Source organism: Phalangium opilio, unplaced genomic scaffold (assembly GCF_054372755.1).
Source record: "Phalangium opilio isolate 3A_F unplaced genomic scaffold, DU_Popi_V2 ptg000032l_1, whole genome shotgun sequence".
Classification (NCBI taxonomy): Eukaryota; Metazoa; Arthropoda; class Arachnida; order Opiliones; family Phalangiidae; genus Phalangium; species Phalangium opilio.
The window spans coordinates 482194-501383 of record NW_028324159.1 but is presented as its reverse complement, the minus strand read 5'-3'; the positions used below and the strand labels follow the sequence as shown (position 1 = coordinate 501383).

At 42.6% G+C, this 19190-nt stretch overlaps 2 protein-coding genes across 4 annotated transcripts; both read right to left on the bottom strand.

Moving 5' to 3' along the window:
• Positions 1 to 6105: 6105 nt before the first annotated feature.
• Positions 6106 to 9162, bottom strand: LOC149684710 (uncharacterized). 2 transcript variants are annotated; one of them, XM_089870904.1, is made up of 9 exons: positions 9030 to 9162; positions 8824 to 8973; positions 8683 to 8763; positions 7346 to 8506; positions 7103 to 7168; positions 6972 to 7046; positions 6677 to 6885; positions 6440 to 6599; positions 6106 to 6325 (listed from the first exon to the last, which is right to left on the bottom strand). In XM_089870904.1, the coding sequence occupies exons 1-9, from the start codon at positions 9097 to 9099 to the stop codon at positions 6177 to 6179; spliced, it is 2121 nt and encodes a 706-aa protein (XP_089727030.1). In that variant the 5' UTR covers positions 9100 to 9162; the 3' UTR covers positions 6106 to 6176. The 2 variants fall into 2 exon arrangements, with proteins under 2 accessions (XP_089727030.1, XP_089727031.1); XM_089870905.1 differs by having other exon boundaries at positions 6972 to 7043.
• Positions 9163 to 9174: 12 nt separating this feature from the next.
• Positions 9175 to 12849, bottom strand: LOC149684709 (uncharacterized). Of its 2 annotated transcripts, XR_016383974.1 has the most exons (3): positions 12549 to 12849; positions 11769 to 11834; positions 9175 to 9219 (listed from the first exon to the last, which is right to left on the bottom strand). XR_016383974.1 is itself a non-coding variant. In XM_089870903.1 (2 exons), exon 2 carries the CDS (start codon positions 11682 to 11684, stop codon positions 9576 to 9578), a length of 2109 nt encoding a protein of 702 aa, XP_089727029.1. In that variant the 5' UTR covers positions 11685 to 11834; positions 12549 to 12849; the 3' UTR covers positions 9228 to 9575. The 2 variants fall into 2 exon arrangements, 1 of the variants encoding a protein (XP_089727029.1); XM_089870903.1 differs by lacking the exon at positions 9175 to 9219 and having other exon boundaries at positions 9228 to 11834.
• Between the last annotated feature and the right edge of the window lie 6341 nt (positions 12850 to 19190).

The following is a 19190-nucleotide window of genomic DNA, read 5'->3' as shown; positions in this document are numbered from 1 at the left end:
TTCCAATTCTATGGCTGCAAGTTTGGACAAAATCTGGGTTGTATGTTGTTATTTGCTAAACTTTATAAACGAACCACTTCTGAACAGAAACGAACAAAACACAACAGTTACTGATGACAGTTTTTAATTGTGTGTCAAATTGTTAATTGCTTTTTCACAATAAAGTAACGTACATGTGATTTTTGTTTTCATGACTTAAATTTGCTTTTGAGATCAGAAAATGTTCAAAATTATACTCTTATACTTAGTTATTGCTACCCAATTGATACTCAATTTTATAAAGCAAGTCTAGGACTACAAGACATTATTGCATCGTGCCCCACTACTTTGGCTATCAACATTTCTTTACAAAACCACAAAAATAATTAATATCACAGACGTTTGCAAATTGCAATCGTCATAGGAACCTATTCCTACACGTTGTAAAATAAAATGAAAGTTTCATCGCGTGATTTGAAATTATAAAAATAACAAATAACGAAAACTAAAATCAGGTACAGTCAAACTAAAAAACTAAACCAAAACATCAGGTACACTTGGTTATCTTAATTCTTAAATATTGGCAAAATAAACCATATTGCGTCAGGAGAGGCTCCGAAGACTGGGAAACCTGGATTGATAACTAATCCTACGTTGAAAACCTGCACTTCTTGGTTCTTGTAGTTGCAGTATTTGGTTTTTGCCTTCTCTTCATTTTCAATTCCTTCTTTGACATACTTCATGCGACTTATATCAGCGCCACCCCTCAAACTATTGAGAAATTTGTCAGTTACTTTAGCACGCCTCTTGATGATTTGTCCAAAATGTGACGCTGTCAGCCTTTCGCGTCTTTCAGCTTTCCACAATTGTGATGCAGCTTGATCTCTCGTTTTTTCCTCAATTAATTGACAGTCATCCGTAGAAACCATTAATGATTCGGGAAATGTTATTTCTTCATTTTCTAACTTCGCTTGGATTATTTGGACCGGTAATGAAATTCTACCAAAATCACATGATGATTTCTCTTCAGGAGGAACTTCGATGCTATTTGTGTACTTTATTGGTTAGGAATCCAACGGAGTATATTGAGTCTCCATTAATATTTGTTGCCACATTGGCCTTTTTTTCATGGATTTAAATTCTTCCGCCAAACGGTTAATTTGCGCCTTATCGCCAGCCACATTTGATCCCCGAGTTACTGATATATAATTACAAACGCACATCTTTCTTACCCTCCTGGTACTTTTCTTCTCCCCAGGGTTGTGTTTTAAGAAATGTAAAATACTGAAACGTGTCGTAGACAACGTTTTTTTAACGTTTAACTTACCCCATTTCTGGGCAACATCAGTGGGGGAGACGTCATTTGGTACGAATGTTAAGCGTTCTAAAGTACAATCCAGGATAAACCACAGAGTCGCAGCTACATGTCAACATACACCACATCTTCCCGATTTACAATCACAACATCCAGCCTTGACATCTCCACTCTTTGCATTTAACGCAACATGTACATTGTATATTTTATGCGCATTGAACGAAGCATGTACTTTTGATTTCACATGTGTAATGTTTTTCGAGCTTTCAAGTGAAATAAACTCATTTGTAACTCGCTTCGCTTTAAACATGCGATACCCTTTAATTTTGTGTTTGCTACTTTTCCTCGCATTATGGTGATCATGGATAATCTTATCACTAAAGCTGAGTGGAATGGCTTTTAATAGCTTCGTCCAATTCCCTTTTGGTAATTTCAATTCATTTGTGACGTCCGACAATGGCCCTGATCTATAAGAAACAAACATTACAAACAATATATTATTTCATAAGCCTTGGCTTAACTAACAATATTTTAAATCGAAATAATATTTCTTAAAGAAATGGTTTTCTTCCTTACCTCTCACTGGGGATTTTTTCGTCCATATTTTCTCGTTCACAACATTAAGAAAATTGATATATAAGTCAAGACACGTCAACAATATAATTAATTTGATGTCTTACCATAATATTTACCACCTCGATTCCATCGAAGTAAAGGTTGTCTGCACAAATTCCCACAAACCCACCATCAACCAAAGACAAAAAACAGTGCTGTGTTATGTTCAGCACTGAATATTGTGACCTGCGTTCAGGAATATTAACCATAAATGTCAACGCCGTATACTATAAGACTTCGGTTTTATCGATTACAGTTGACTGAACGCAGTTTAAGGAACCAATCAGGTTCGTCATACGGGTTGTATTTCTCAGCAAGCTCTGCGGCTACTGGAAAAACCGTTGGGATTTTTGAACGATTAGTTTTAAGCGCGTATTGAGATAGTGTATAAAGAAAACTATTCATTCGTTACGTTTGGGAACCATCTTAAATGAAAGATAACAGTCCATAGATGTGCCTTCCCTTACTTTCATTAAGATAAATTAAGTTAAAGTATTGATTTTTATCATTATTAACACATACTTTGACTTACGTTGTTTTGGGTAATGGAATTACGGCGCTTTACCACTGTTAGAGACACGCATTTTAGCCCTAATTTTTTTAAATGGACTTACGGCGTACTTGTCGTGATTCAAGCCGTTAGAGGGATTTTAAGCAAGAAAAACATGGCGTTTGAGCTCTTGTAGGTGCTTTGTCCGGGTTCTTGTGGGTACTTGTGGGTGTTTGTGGGTGCTTGTGGGTACTTGTGGGTGCTTGTAGGTGCTTGTGGGTGCTTGTAGGTGCTTGTGGGTGTTTGTAGGTGCTTGTGGGTGTTTGTAGGTGCTTGTGGGTGTTTGTAGGTACTTGTGGGTGCTTGTAGGTACTTGTGGGTGCTTGTAGGTACTTGTGGGTGCTTGTAGGTACTTGTGGGTGCTTGTAGGTACTTGTGGGTGCTTGTAGGTACTTGTGGGTGCTTGTAGGTACTTGTGGGTGCTTGTAGGTACTTGTGGGTGCTTGTAGGTACTTGTGGGTGCTTGTAGGTACTTGTGGGTGCTTGTGGGTACTTGTGGGTGCTTGTGGGTACTTGTGGGTGCTTGAAGGTGCTTGTGGGTACTTGTGGATGCTTATGGATACTTGTGGGTGCTTGCGGGTGTTTAAAGGTACTTGTGGGTGCTTGTAGGTACTTGTGGGTACTTGCCACGGGTGCCTCTGGGTGCTTGCCCCGGGTGCTTGTAGGTACTTGCCCCGGGTGCTCCTGGGTGCTTGCCCCGGGTGCTTGTAGGTACTTGCCCCGGGTGCTCCTGGGTGCTTGCCCCGGGTGCTTGTAGGTACTTGCCCCGGGTGCTCCTGGGTGCTTGCCCCGGGTGCTTGTAGGTACTTGCCCCGGGTGCTCCTGGGTGCTTGCCCCGGGTGCTTGTAGGTACTTGCCCCGGGTGCTCCTGGGTGCTTGCCACGGGTGCTTGTAGGTATTTGCCCCGGGTGCTTGTAGGTACTTGCCCCGGGTGATTGTGGGTACTTGCTCCGGGTGCTTGTAGGTACTTGTGGGTGCTTGTGGATACTTGTGGGTGCTTGTGGGTACTTGTGGGTGCTTGTAGGTACTTGTGGGTGCTTGTAGGTAATTGTGGGTACTTGTGGGTGCTTGTGGGTACTTGTGGGTACTTGTGGGTGCTTGAAGGTGCTTGTGGGTACTTGTGGATGCTTATGGGTGCTTATGGGTACTTGTGGGTGCTTGTGGGTGTTTAAAGGTGCTTGTGGGTACTTGTGGGTGCTTGTGGGTACTTGTGGGTGCTTGAAGGTGCTTGTGGGTACTTGTGGATGCTTATGGGTACTTGTGGGTGCTTGTAGGTACTTGTGGGCACTTGCCACGGGTGCCTCTGGGTGCTTGCCCCGGGTGCTTGTAGGTACTTGCCCCGGGTGCTCCTGGGTGCTTGCCCCGGGTGCTTGTAGGTACTTGCCCCGGGTGCTTGTAGGTACTTGCCCCGGGTGCTCCTGGGTGCTTGCCCCGGGTGCTTGTAGGTACTTGCCCCGGGTGCTCCTGGGTGCTTGCCCTGGGTGCTTGCCCCGGGTGCTTGTAGGTATTTGCCCCTGGTGCTTGTAGGTACTTGCCCCGGGTGCTTGTAGGTACTTGCCCCGGGTGATTGTGGGTACTTGCTCCGGGTGCTTGTAGGTACTTGTGGGTGCTTGTGGATACTTGTGGGTGTTTGTAGGTACTTGTGGGTACTTGCCACGGGTGCCTCTGGGTGCTTGCCCCGAGTGCTTGTAGGTACTTGCCCCGGGTGCTCCTGGGTGCTTGCTACGGGTGCTTGTAGGTACTTGCCCCGGGTGCTCCTGGGTGCTTGCCCCGGGTGCTTGTAGGTACTTGCCCCGGGTGATCCTGGGTGCTTGCCCCGGGTGCTTGTAGGTACTTGCCCCGGGTGCTCCTGGGTGCTTGCCACGGGTGCTTGTAGGTATTTGCCCCGGGTGCTTGTAGGTACTTGCCCCGGGTGCTTGTAGGTACTTGCCCCGGGTGATTGTGGGTACTTGCTCCGGGTGCTTGTAGGTACTTGTGGGTGCTTGTGGATACTTGTGGGTGCTTGTGGGTACTTGTGGGTGCTTGTAGGTACTTGTGGGTGCTTGTAGGTAATTGTGGGTACTTGTGGGTGCTTGTGGGTACTTGTGGGTGCTTGTGGGTACTTGTGGGTGCTTGTGGGTGCTTGTGGGTACTTGTGGGTGCTTGAAGGTGCTTGTGGGTACTTGTGGATGCTTATGGGTACTTGTGGGTGCTTGTGGGTGTTTAAAGGTGCTTGTGGGTACTTGTGGGTGCTTGAAGGTGCTTATGGGTACTTGTGGGTGCTTGTGTGTGTTTAAAGGTACTTGTGGGTGCTTGTAGGTACTTGTGGGCACTTGCCACGGGTGCCTCTGGGTGCTTGCCCCGGGTGCTTGTAGGTACTTGCCCCGGGTGCTCCTGGGTGCTTGCCCCGGGTGCTTGTAGGTACTTGCCCCGGGTGCTTGTAGGTACTTGCCCCGGGTGCTTGCCCCGGGTGCTTGTAGGTATTTGCCCCGGGTGCTTGTAGGTACTTGCCCCGGGTGCTTGTAGGTACTTGCCCCGGGTGATTGTGGGTACTTGCTCCGGGTGCTTGTAGGTACTTGTGGGTGCTTGTGGATACTTGTGGGTGCTTGTGGGTGTTTGTAGGTACTTGTGGGTACTTGCCACGGGTGCCTCTGGGTGCTTGCCCCGAGTGCTTGTAGGTACTTGCCCCGGGTGCTCCTGGGTGCTTGCTACGGGTGCTTGTAGGTACTTTCCCTGGGTGCTTGTAGGTACTTGCTCCGGGTGATTGTGGGTACTTGCTCCGGGTGATTGTGGGTACTTGCTCCGGGTGATTGTGGGTACTTGTGGGTGCTTGTGGGTGCTTGAAGGTACTTGTGCGTGCTTTGGGTGCTTGTTGGTACTTGTGGGTGCTTGTAGGTACTTGTGGGTACTTTCCACGGGTGCCTCTGGGTGCTTGCCCCGGGTGCTTGTAGGTACTTGCCCCGGGTGCTCCTGGGTGCTTGCCACGGGTGCCTCTGGGTGCATGTAGGTAATTGTCCCGGGTGCTCCTGGGTGCTTGTAGGTACTTGCCCCGGGTGCTTGTAGGTACTTGGTCCGGGTGATTGTTGGTACTTGCTCCGGGTGATTGTGGGTACTTGCTCCTGGTGATTGTGGGTACTTGCTCCGGGTGATTGTGGGTACTTGCTCCGGGTTATTGTGGGTACTTGCTCCGGGTGATTGTGGGTACTTGCTCCGGTTGATTGTGGGTACTTGCTCCGGGTGCTTGTATGTACTTGCTCCGGATGCTTGTAGGTACTTGCCCCGGGTACTTGTAGGTGCTTGTGAGTGCTTGTAGATACTTGCTCCGGGTGCTTGTAGGTACCCTAGTAACACAATTCCACTGGGCCGACTGCCATGGATATCGAGTCGGCCAACTCAGTCGTACCACCACTGACTGGCGAGTCGAAATGTCCTACCTGGCCAACAGCTGGTTTAATAGTCGGTAAAGAGATATATTTGCTCAAAAACCAGCTGTTGGCCAACCCTTGTTTTTGAAGTCGGGGAGGTTCCGTTTTTATTTTAAAACCAACTCTTGGCCAACGCCTGGTTTTTCAGTTGGTAAACAGTCGGCTGGAAAAATAAGCCTACCCCAAAAAAACCCTCAGCCAGCTATTATACCCACATGATAATTACAATGATACATAAAAAATGAGTCAAGAAAAGCAATTTTTTTATTACAGATATTTTTTACAAAATTTGATAGTAACTGCATTTATGATTTTACTCAGATTCACTTTCTTCCAAAGCCGCCGATTTTTTTTTTCTTTTTTCACGTCCTCCTTCTCTATCACCCGCATATTTTATCCACTTCTTAATAACCATCTCTATATCAAAAGTTTTCACTGTCTTCAAATTTTGAACCACTGCATCTGATATATGAAACATTTAATTAAAAAAATACGAAAGTTATTCTACTTCACAAAAGTGAAAATAAAATATTCCTGGCCGTGATTATTCTACTAATAAAAACAATTGCATCTTACCAATTACAGTATCTTTCATTGTCAACTTTTCAAAAGATGATTTTCCATTGGCTCCTATCCAGTTAAACTTCATAATTAATTGATGAGAAAAGACATTTTTCATTATTCTTCTACAACAGTCTCCCACTTTTTTTCCTCCATACGATGCCAACTTTTTCACCTTTGAAAATTAAACAAAAACATTTAAAAATAACACATAAACATGGTCGAAACTATTTTTAATTAAGACTTTCGTACCAATTGTTTTTTGGCTATATCATTCTGTACAAGTCTTTCTACTGATTCTAATTCTTCAATAGACTCTAATGGAAATGCGGGCAAGCCTTCAATTTCTACATCATTATCACCTGAAGTTGAATTTTGCACTCTCAGAATCACTTCCATCTTTGTATTTATATCTGACAACATTATAAGAACTGTTCTTTGAAATGTCGAGGGGCTTTGTTCTGGAAAAGAGGGATTAGCAAAACATTTATATTAAAATTAAAAATATGGTGCTATTGATTTTTTTTTTTGGTGAAAAATATCATACCACGTAAAACGCGTTTTGGATTATATAACCTCCTGTTTTCTGAATAATCCAAATCTTTTCCAATGGTGCGTTCTTCTTAGGGAAAAATTACACATCAGTAAATTCTATTTGACAGTATAAAATTTACGTACCGTTAGCTTTTCTAAGACAGGAAGACAAGTATGTCTGATCAATATAGTTATTTTCCAAATTTCTTCCTAATAATAAAATAGCTTTACTAAATAAATTTTATTTATAATCTAGAGATCTGCTCAATTAATGTTTCTAAAAGTTATTTAAAAATTTGTCAAAAACATTAGAATTCAACAAACATGGACCCTTAATTAGCATTTTAATAAAATTTTGGTAACATGTCCAACTTATATTATAATTACCATGAAAATGATTCGTTCTGTGGTTATGTGTGGGTGAATTCGAACTTTCCATAATTCTTGGTGATGACTGCCGCTTCCTATGTTGCTGTAACGACTGAGCTTCCCCACGAATCGGTGGCGACCGCGATTGAGTTTCCCCACGCCTCGGTGAAGACCGCAAATGAGAATATCTACGCCTCGGTGAAGACCGCGAATGAGACTCCCTTAGTCTCGGTGATAAACGCGATTGAGAATCCCTTAGTCTCGGTGATGACGGCGATTGAGACTTCCTACTCCTGCGTGGCGGTGACTTAGACTCCCTACGCCTTCTTGGCGGTGACTTAGACTCCCTACGCCTTCTTGGCGGTGACTTAGACTCCCTACGCCTTCTTGGCGGTGACTTAGACTCCCTACGCCTTCTTGGCGGTGACTTAGACTCCCTACGCCTTCTTGGCGGTGACTTAGACTCCCTACGCCTTCTTGGCGGTGACTTAGACTCCCTACGCCTTCTTGGCGGTGACTGAGATTCTCCACGCCTTGGTGGCGGTGACTGAGATTGCCTACGCCTTGGTGGCGGTGACTGAGATTGCCTACGCCTTGGTGGCGGTGACTGAGATTCCCTGCGCCTTGGTAGCGGTGACTGAGATTCCCTGCGCCTTGGTAGCGGTGACTGAGATTCCCTGCGCGTTGGTAGCGGTGACTGAGATTCCCTGCGCGTTGGTAGCGGTGACTGAGATTCCCTGCGCGTTGGTAGCGGTGACTGAGATTCTATACGCCTCTGTGATGATGGTTTTTCTGAACGCCTTTTCGAAAGTTGACTTTCTTTACAATACGTTGATGATATATTGTCCGATATCCTTGGTGAAGGGATCGCTTGATCTCTCCTTTGACTTTTTGTTACGTCCAGCGAAAAGTGGTTTTTTGGAACTGAGACTTCATTATTGTAAGATGTTTTCTCTGGTTCCCTAGGACTCGGTGATACAGGTCTTTCCTGAGGCACTGGCGATTTCTGCACTAACAGTGGGGATGGGGTTTCCATAGGCATCAGTGATTCCATATTAGCAGATACAGATGGGAATAAAATTTTATCAGTTTTTTTATGCTTTGAAGCTTCCAAGTTTGAGGGAAGTTTTGGAGCTGGAGGAAGAGAAGGTTTCTTGCTCTTCTTTTTCCCATAGTTCACTGGAGGATAGATTTAAAGAAAAAAGGGTATGATATTTTTGTCATTAACTCTTATATGGAAGTAGATAGCTTTCCAATTTTTTGAAGTCAAAATACATGGGGGAAAAAGACTCAAACCGAACCATCCACCTTCAAAGCGAGGTTTCTATTCCCTTTAATAATGTCTGAACACTTACTAGCTGGTAATGATACTGTCGAAGGGCTTGATTTATTCTTCTTCCTAATTTTGCTGGACGTCAGCTTTGATGGTTCATCATCTAATAATAGTTGCCGTTAATTCACACATTGATTTAAAACAAATTAACTTAAGGTCACACCTGTGTCTGAATTTGAACTTTTCCTGTCATTGCTCCGCTTTTCCTTCGCCCCGCGTCTATGGCCCCTTCCGTACGCAACTTCTACTTCGCTATTTAAATCCGATGTCATTTCTGCTTTACTTAATTGCTCTCTAGCCCGGATATATGTCACTATTCAATTGACAGATAATAAATATATCGCCAACAGCTAGATATTACACACTTACTAGTTTTAAATAAAATTTTCCCAGTATATAAAGTCCAGTTCTCTTGGAATGGGGCACATTTCGCTATCATGTTTGTAACATCATGAATTAATGTTTGAGGTGGCCAGTAGCATGACTTTTCATTAGGGCACCAGGAAAGTCGAACCACCTCTACCGTATTCTCAATTTCAAAACTAAATACCACAAACATCTAAAAAACGTTTAAACATCCTTATATTACATCACATCTGATTCATTATTATTTGGGATGGAGAATTATCTAGATCCTTAATTAAAATTACAGCTTAATTGTTATCTTTCATTTTGGAGAGATTATATAAAATAATGAACCTACAATTTAGAAAGAGGTACCTATCTATTATATTGAAGAAGGTACGAGTGTTTAATAGTACTTGTTGAGGTTGCAACCCCATAGTCGTAGAGCATGCAATACAGACGGTGCGACGTCATTTAACATGTTCTTTAAAATAATAATTAAAGACAAATAAAAGAAATTGGAATTTTCCCTTAAAAATAGTTATAAATTAGCTTTAAACTATTATAATGCTACGAGCTGTGAAGTAAAGGAACAATTTTTACGATGTTACCAGTGCTACTGGGGTAAAGGAAACATTTTTTATCCAATGCAGAAAGTGGGTATGTTTTCTCTTCTTTCGAAATTTTTGCTTTAAACATCCCCAAAATTGAAGAACGTAATGGATAATCAAAAATATCATCAAGAAACTTGCAGAGCTTCCCTATGAGCATTATATTTTTTTGCGGTGTTTGATAAATCTCACTAACTTTAATGACATCACCCGTGACCAATTTAAATACACTATCTGAATGTGTAGAAACACAAAACTTTGAGGTTTCAAGTTTTTTGAAAGACCTTGAACCAGGGGGTAACGTAGGGTTATTACTTTTAAACTCCCTTTTAAGGCACGCTTGCTGATCATTATTTTGTTTCAAAAATAATTCACATTCATTGAATCTTTTGAATAGTTGTTGCAAAGGTTTGTTGGGGGAACGCATTTTCTTTTTTAGGAGCTGCAAATGATTTTCGTAAGGAAAAGCACTAAATGAATCCAAAGGACCAAAGCGTTTCACGTCAGATGCTAAGTGAGTCAACGAGTGAATGTTGAGAACCACAAACTCTTTCCCATAAAATTCTGGGCTAGACGACACAAACGTGTCTAATAGCTCACCCGCATAGTCACCATGAGTTTGACTAAGTTCCGGAGACGCCAAAATATATATAGCGCAGGATAAGATTCGGAAGTGTTTTATTACATTTGTGGGTAGAATTCCTTCCCCCAAGATAGGGCCAGTATACAGCAAAAATTGCCTAAACTCCGTTGCTTTCCATCGGTCAATATATTTTAGTGCTCTAGGTTTTCTAGCAAACTCTGAAGGAATATGTTTTCTACATGCTTCTAATCTAGCTGAAAAGTCTAAAATCATTTGGCCACTTAAACGAACAGCACGTCTGCCTTTTTTAACCCAACTATTAAGTATCCTTCTCATTGTCCCTAAACAAACAAGGTGCATATAATCGAGCGGGAACTGGTTCACCATATCCATATTCAAATATTCCAAAGGGGATGGAGGCCCAATTTGATGATGTTCATCGTTTATTTTATTTCTAAAAGATAAGTTTGTTCGTAATGTTATATTTTCTTCAACAACATCAGATTTTAGAAAAACTGTTCGACGTTTATATCGGAACCCCTTAATCGTACATTTATCACAAGAAAAGTAACCAGTATGCCCTTTCGTGTTTTTAACGAATGACCTAGCCGGAGTATCCATAATATAAGGTCCGTTAAGTAAGCAAGGAAATGTTTTATCCCCATATTTGAAACCATTTTCATACAGATCGGTAAGTTCAGCCAAAAAAGGCTCTAAAAATTCGGTTAAAGATCCCGGCTTACTGTTACCACAAAATATCCCCACGGGAAAAATATTTCCAATCGATCCGTCGAAAAATTTGAATACAGATACTAATATTGGCCAAAAGGTTTTGTTAGAACTTTTAAATAAAGGTATGCCGTCTATGTTAACAGAAAATGAAATAGCATTCTGATAATTAGGATGCAAATCCAAAAATCTCATTAAACCTGCCTTGAACCCAATATGCCAATACTCTCCACCAGTTACAGCTTTTATACCAGTTACAGACCGTTCTGTATGTAGAAGGGTTCGGCTGTCTTTGGGTAGCTCTACATGACCATGAGATATAAGGATTTTTAATAAACTATTTAACCTTACAGTATCAATGTTATAGGTTAGAGCCCAGTTACGTATGTTCTCAGATATATCTGGTAGAAAATCCTCAGATGAACTAGTATCACTAGAAAAACTATCCATAAACCTATCAAAACCTTCACTTGAGCTATCTGAGATATCGTGATGCAAATCCCTTTCTTCCTCAGATTCATTATTTACATCTAATACATGCGTAGTTGGAGCTGTAAAATTATCATTGGACACATCACTTAATTCGCCGTTAGATTCACCTCTTCCGCAACTTTCTCTTTCCTCGTTTGTGACCCGCTCTAAAACTTGACTTACATAATTGGCTCGCCTTCTACGCATTTGCCTTTTAGATAAACCAAATTCACTATCCTTATCATAATTAATTCCATTTCTCTTGGACTGCCTAGCATCGCTCATACTTAACAAAAGCGATATAAATTAAAGAACTTAAAATTATCGCGGTCCCTATAACACAATGAAAGATCAAAATTTGAACATTACTTTCGCTTCTTGGCAGTTTCACAGATACACCCTGTCCTTGGCAATTTCACAGATACTCGATACACCCTGTAAAAGATAGTTGTTATTTAAACAGAATAAGCTGTCGTTCGAGATTGGGAGTTGCCTATCCTATAGCGTGAAAAAAATTTCCTCGCGCGCAATCTTTATCCATTTAACTATTTTCCCTTCTATTTTTAGAAAAAAAAAACCGTTCTTTAAAGGCATAGAGTAATTTCTTTAACATATACGGCAACGTCATAACCCTCTATCTCTTACCTTAGTGATATCCCCCCTCCCCTTCCCTTCCGGGGGCAAATAGTATTCTCTAGTACAAAGTTGCCCCTAACGTAGGGGATACACAGTTCACTCCCCCTCTCAACCGAAATAACTCTATTTGATTATCTTGCCTGAATCTTGCCTGAACCTTTCCTTTAATCTCTCTAACATATACTCTACCCAATCATGTTCAAGATTTAAAATTAATTGAATAATATAATATAAATTTCAAGATTGCTTTTTCAATTTACATTTTAAGCCAATTTGGAGTTATCAGTTAGCACGATTTTCATCTAAGCCTTTGCCTATTTACAGTACGCAACAAGTCTGAGAGGCTGAGTTTGGGAAAACCCCCCTTTTCTAGTGTCCACCTTACACAAAGCTAGGCCTAACCAAAAATAAAAGATTTACATACGTAACGACACGTTACGAAGATCTATGGTACATAATATAATAAATAAACGTTTGCCAATAATAATAATAAGAGAAAAATAATGTAAATACCTGAAATCGTTTCGAACTCCCAGTTGAAAACACTGTTTAACGGCTACGTTCTCCAAAGCTTTGTCTACTAAAGCGCGTCAGTTGTCCGTTCGCCAGAGACGACTAGGATAAAAAGCGCACGATGACGAAATGACTCCGCGCGGCTCGACTCTCCGTTACCGAGATCGCGTTCAGAAACGCGAAACTGAAGTTACCGGTGACAAAAAGCACCCTCCTATCTCCATGCTTTGCGACACCACTGTTTGAATTATGCGTGCACTGCTTACTGAACGCGAATGCCTTTTTCACGTGGCCGCGTGGATTAAGGGAAGGGGTTAACCATAGCTGTTTTGGTTTTTTTCCCTGATTTTAAGTCCGTATAAGGATGAGATACCTGCCACCTATAGCTTGTTTTATTTCAATGTTAGAATACTAATTTAATTATTTATCTTATTCGAATTTGTAAATTTATTATGCACTTGGGTACTTTATTTTAAATAAGTCTATAATTAAGTAATTAAATATATAAAAAAAACTGGGATTACCTGCCATCTGTCGACAATTTTCAAATTACACGTGGTATACCAGTCTTTCAAATAAATATTTTTTGGTTTCATTTATTACATATTTTAAATTAGCGGGTAATTATTTGCGTACCATCGCAATATAGATTTTCATATTTTTGTATATAAGGTGTAAACGTTACAAAATTATTCTCAAAGTAATTTCAAATAATCTTGCAAAAAAATTAATCATATTAACTAAATAAAACATATTATTTATATTTAATATATTATATTTTGCCATGATAGTAATTTATATATAATTACTATCATGGAAAAATAAAAAAAACATAGTGATATCTCGATGATCATAACCAGAATGCTTATAAGTTGGTAAGTAGTAAGTTTTAAGGTCGGGATGAAATCCTTTTTCTAACAGCATTCGGATTCGAGTCGCAATTATGTCTCTTTCCCAACCCCTCCTCTTTGCCAACTGTGCGACTCCCACCCGACTCGAAACCGACCGGCTTGTGCTACTAGGGTACTTGTGGGTGCTTGTGGGTACTTGTGGGTGCTTGTGGGTGCTTGTGGGTACTTGTGGGTACTTGTGGGTGCTTGAAGGTGCTTGTGGGTACTTGTGGATGCTTATGGGTGCTTATGGGTACTTGTGGGTGCTTGTGGGTGTTTAAAGGTGCTTGTGGGTACTTGTGGGTGCTTGTGGGTACTTGTGGGTGCTTGAAGGTGCTTGTGGGTACTTGTGGATGCTTATGGGTACTTGTGGGTGCTTGTAGGTACTTGTGGGCACTTGCCACGGGTGCCTCTGGGTGCTTGCCCCGGGTGCTTGTAGGTACTTGCCCCGGGTGCTCCTGGGTGCTTGCCCCGGGTGCTTGTAGGTACTTGCCCCGGGTGCTTGTAGGTACTTGCCCCGGGTGCTCCTGGGTGCTTGCCCCGGGTGCTTGTAGGTACTTGCCCCGGGTGCTTGTAGGTACTTGCCCCGGGTGCTCCTGGGTGCTTGCCCTGGGTGCTTGCCCCGGGTGCTTGTAGGTATTTGCCCCTGGTGCTTGTAGGTACTTGCCCCGGGTGCTTGTAGGTACTTGCCCCGGGTGATTGTGGGTACTTGCTCCGGGTGCTTGTAGGTACTTGTGGGTGCTTGTGGATACTTGTGGGTGCTTGTGGGTGTTTGTAGGTACTTGTGGGTACTTGCCACGGGTGCCTCTGGGTGCTTGCCCCGAGTGCTTGTAGGTACTTGCCCCGGGTGCTCCTGGGTGCTTGCTACGGGTGCTTGTAGGTACTTGCCCCGGGTGCTCCTGGGTGCTTGCCCCGGGTGCTTGTAGGTACTTGCCCCGGGTGATCCTGGGTGCTTGCCCCGGGTGCTTGTAGGTACTTGCCCCGGGTGCTCCTGGGTGCTTGCCACGGGTGCTTGTAGGTATTTGCCCCGGGTGCTTGTAGGTACTTGCCCCGGGTGCTTGTAGGTACTTGCCCCGGGTGATTGTGGGTACTTGCTCCGGGTGCTTGTAGGTACTTGTGGGTGCTTGTGGATACTTGTGGGTGCTTGTGGATACTTGTGGGTGCTTGTGGGTACTTGTGGGTGCTTGTAGGTACTTGTGGGTGCTTGTAGGTAATTGTGGGTACTTGTGGGTGCTTGTGGGTACTTGTGGGTGCTTGTGGGTACTTGTGGGTGCTTGTGGGTGCTTGTGGGTACTTGTGGGTGCTTGAAGGTGCTTGTGGGTACTTGTGGATGCTTATGGGTACTTGTGGGTGCTTGTGGGTGTTTAAAGGTGCTTGTGGGTGCTTGTGGGTACTTGTGGGTGCTTGAAGGTGCTTATGGGTACTTGTGGGTGCTTGTGGGTGTTTAAAGGTACTTGTGGGTGCTTGTAGGTACTTGTGGGCACTTGCCACGGGTGCCTCTGGGTGCTTGCCCCGGGTGCTTGTAGGTACTTGCCCCGGGTGCTCCTGGGTGCTTGCCCCGGGTGCTTGTAGGTACTTGCCCCGGGTGCTCCTGGGTGCTTGCCCCGGGTGCTTGTAGGTATTTGCCCCGGGTGCTTGTAGGTACTTGCCCCGGGTGCTTGTAGGTACTTGCCCCGGGTGATTGTGGGTACTTGCTCCGGGTGATTGTGGGTACTTGTGGGTGCTTGTGGATACTTGTGGGTGCTTGTGGGTGTTTGTAGGTACTTGTGGGTACTTGCCACGGGTGCCTCTGGGTGCTTGCCCCGAGTGCTTGTAGGTACTTGCCCCGGGTGCTCCTGGGTGCTTGCTACGGGTGCTTGTAGGTACTTTCCCTGGGTGCTTGTAGGTACTTGCTCCGGGTGATTGTGGGTACTTGCTCCGGGTGATTGTGGGTACTTGCTCCGGGTGATTGTGGGTACTTGTGGGTGCTTGTGGGTGCTTGAAGGTACTTGTGCGTGCTTTGGGTGCTTGTTGGTACTTGTGGGTGCTTGTAGGTACTTGTGGGTACTTTCCACGGGTGCCTCTGGGTGCTTGCCCCGGGTGCTTGTAGGTACTTGCCCCGGGTGCTCCTGGGTGCTTGCCACGGGTGCCTCTGGGTGCATGTAGGTAATTGTCCCGGGTGCTCCTGGGTGCTTGTAGGTACTTGCCCCGGGTGCTTGTAGGTACTTGGTCCGGGTGATTGTTGGTACTTGCTCCGGGTGATTGTGGGTACTTGCTCCTGGTGATTGTGGGTACTTGCTCCGGGTGATTGTGGGTACTTGCTCCGGGTTATTGTGGGTACTTGCTCCGGGTGATTGTGGGTACTTGCTCCGGTTGATTGTGGGTACTTGCTCCGGGTGCTTGTATGTACTTGCTCCGGATGCTTGTAGGTACTTGCCCCGGGTACTTGTAGGTGCTTGTGAGTGCTTGTAGATACTTGCTCCGGGTGCTTGTAGGTACTTGCTCCAGGTGCTTGTGAGTGCTTGTAGGTGCTTGTGAGTGCTTGTAGGTACTCGACTCGAGACTCGAAAATCAAAATTTTAGGACTTGAAAATTATTTCGAGTCCTTAAAAACTTCACTATTGGACTCGAGGAGGACTCGAACAGAGACTTGACGCCTTATCAAGTCCAAAAATATTCACTTTGTCACCCTGAATTTTAAGTACAGCGCCGCATCTAGTGGGGGTTTAATCAATTTAAAGTTTAGAATAGACAGGTGATTGTTCAAAAATTTGAGTTCAGCTAAAGGAGTTAAGCAAACCAGAATCAAAAGTTAAAATTATTGTTACTCCGCGTCATTTTCGTCGTGAGATTTATACTTTATGAGTAAAATTTATTCTTATTAGAAATTAATTTATTATAATTCCTGTATTATTTTTATGTAAAATTAAGTAAATTAAATTAAAGTTAGTATTAATAGAAATAATTTAATAGGACTCGAGTGGGACTTGATATAATTTATCAGGACTCGACACTGGACTTGAAACCTAGTTCTTAAGCTGAGTTAAGGACTCGAGGACTCAATACCAATTAAAAGACACGACTCGAGATTCTATAAGAGCTTTTTTAAGGACTCGAGACTCGACTCGAACTCCATCACCATATTAATTTTTCATAGAAATTTCTCGCACTAAAAAATAAATGAATTTCATCCATAAAACCATTCTTTTTAATCCATTTTAATGAACTAACGTTCCATTTTGAATAATCTACAAATTTTATTCTTTTAACTTAAGAAATGGTTTCGCAACGATTTTTTGTCCAACGAACATTAGAAATGGTTTTTAAGAAATGATAGAATAGCCATTTCGTTATCCCTTGAACTTAAGAAAATGTTTTTTCAGTCATTTCATTATCCTTTGAACTTAAGAAAAGGTTTTTTCAGTCATTTCATTATCCCTTGAATTTAAGAAAACGTTTTTCAGTCATTGTGTTATCTCTTAAAAAAATAAATCTTTCCATCCTTATTCCATTAGTTTTAAACAGTTTTAATAAATTAACGTTATGTTCTCCTTTCCATTTTAATAAATTCAGGGCCCCCAGAAGTCCTATAATTGCTATAAAATCCTATTTTTTTAAAACTGTCATGAAGTCCTATAATTTTGACTAAAATCACCAAAAATCCTATTATTTTGAAATTTGGGCGAATTTAAGCAACCCTTCGGTTAAACCGGGACTCTGATCTAAAAACTATTATAAAATGATGATGATTTCCCTAGTTAAAAATAGCTCGGTATATCCAAGTATCTCTTGTTGAACCAGATTTATGAGCCTCCAAATTTGGGTGTAATGCTAATCCTATGGAGGGTATGTTTATGAACATACCCTGTAAATTTTATCCCTCCAGTGGGTTCCTGCATGGCGACTTTCCTCCTGAACTCCGGGTTTGGCTTGGCAAAGGGTAGTGGGCGGGATTTATACATGCACGTAGAAATCCCGACCACTAGCCTTTGCCAAGCCAAACCCGGAGTTCTAGAGGAAAGCCACCTTGTAGGGGATCCACTGGAGCCGCGCTATGCTTTAAAGGGGTTCACCGGTGCTGTTGGGGGGAGACCGCCCTTAGTTCAGGGGGAAAACACCCAGCTCTTTGGACATAAGGAATGGCGCCACCGTCACGGTGGGTGGGTAAGCAATATCCTAACCAAAAGTTTGACCCTCTCTTCACCCCAACAGCTCCAGCCAGCCCCTTTAAAAAAGGTTTCCCAGTCCTTTCGTAATCCCTTGAACAAAATTTTTATTTTTTTCATCGTTATTCCATTCTATTTGAACCCTTTTTAATAAAGAATTATTAATTGCTGTAAAAAAATATTGATTTGTGTTAAATAATTTCTTTATCAACTTGTGTTAATCAATTTCTTCATAACTTAACGACATTTCGCTGATTTTTAAAGCAAATACATGGTGTGGTTTAGTTTAAAGAAACGCCACTAGATGCTTCCATAGTCGAAATAGTGTAGCTAAGCTCAGCAAAATTAAATGTCCTAAAATATCGTTTTGTAAAATGGCACTGCTAACGCACTCAAAGTCTTCCTGTTATCTAAATGACCTATTGGAATGCTTCTGTTACTTGGCGTGCATTTATTATTTCACCACGTTGAAACACAAAGTCGGGAAAGGGTAAGATTACAATTTTCATTTCTGGGGTAAATTGCCTTATCGTGCAATTGACGTCGAGAACGTTTATAAAATCGAGATTGGTTCAATGAATCCCAAAGATTTGAAGAAATTACATTTGAAAGGTACTAAACATAGCAAAGGACTAAATCCTTATGCCGTTGATTTATATCGCTATAGAGGAGCTGTTCTGACAATCTTCGAAACCATTATTAATTTGGCTGATGAAAGACAAGAAGGTATAAGATGCCTAAGTATTCGCGCGCCAAAGTCCCAGTCCCCCTTTCAAAATACAAAGGAGGGGAGGCGTAAAAGTATACGCCGGGCTATTTCACAGCCTCTCCCCAGTCGGAAAATACGTAATTTTCGTCACTCGCGTCGCTCTGACGTGCGTTTTCAAGAACCAATGAGATGCTGGTTGTAATTTAGGGGCGGGGATTAACTGAGTTTGAAAAATTCTCTCTGTCACCCTCCCCGTCCAAGAGTAGAGGTGCAGGAGAGAAGAAGGGGGTGAGTTACTCAGAGAGGGTGACGGTCTAAGGTTGGAAGTGGTGTGCTCACTTCTCAACTGTAGGTTCCCCTCCGTAGAAGAAATTTTTTTCTTCATTGGAAAAGTAGGCGCTTGCTCTGAAAAAGAGTTTACCTTCTTTAGAAGGAAACCTACTATGGTTAGATGGAAGATTCCTAGGGAGGGAGAGTCTCTCCTTTTTCGTGAAGATCTCCTCCCTTGGAACAAAATCTTCCTTCTTTTCAAGGGAAGGCTAATGTTAAAGAAGGTAGAGGAAAGAAGAATATTTGCGTCTTCTAATATTTGAAATAAAACCTTAATTATAGGAAGAAAATTAACATGAATATTTAAGGCTAAATAAATTAGTATTACTACAGTAAAAATTAAAAATACATAAATACATTATGATTATAAACCAGATTTAATAATATATTTTACTTAAAAAATTATAGTTTCATGGTTTGCACTTTGGTGGCGATGGAAAGTTGCCCTAACCGAGGTGTGGCGTGTGTGGGCTCAGGGCTGTGGGTGGCCACAGGGGCAGTGAGATCATCGTCATGATGTAGGGACAGTAGACTGTAGGAGTAGGATAGTCTTAGAAATATGGTGATT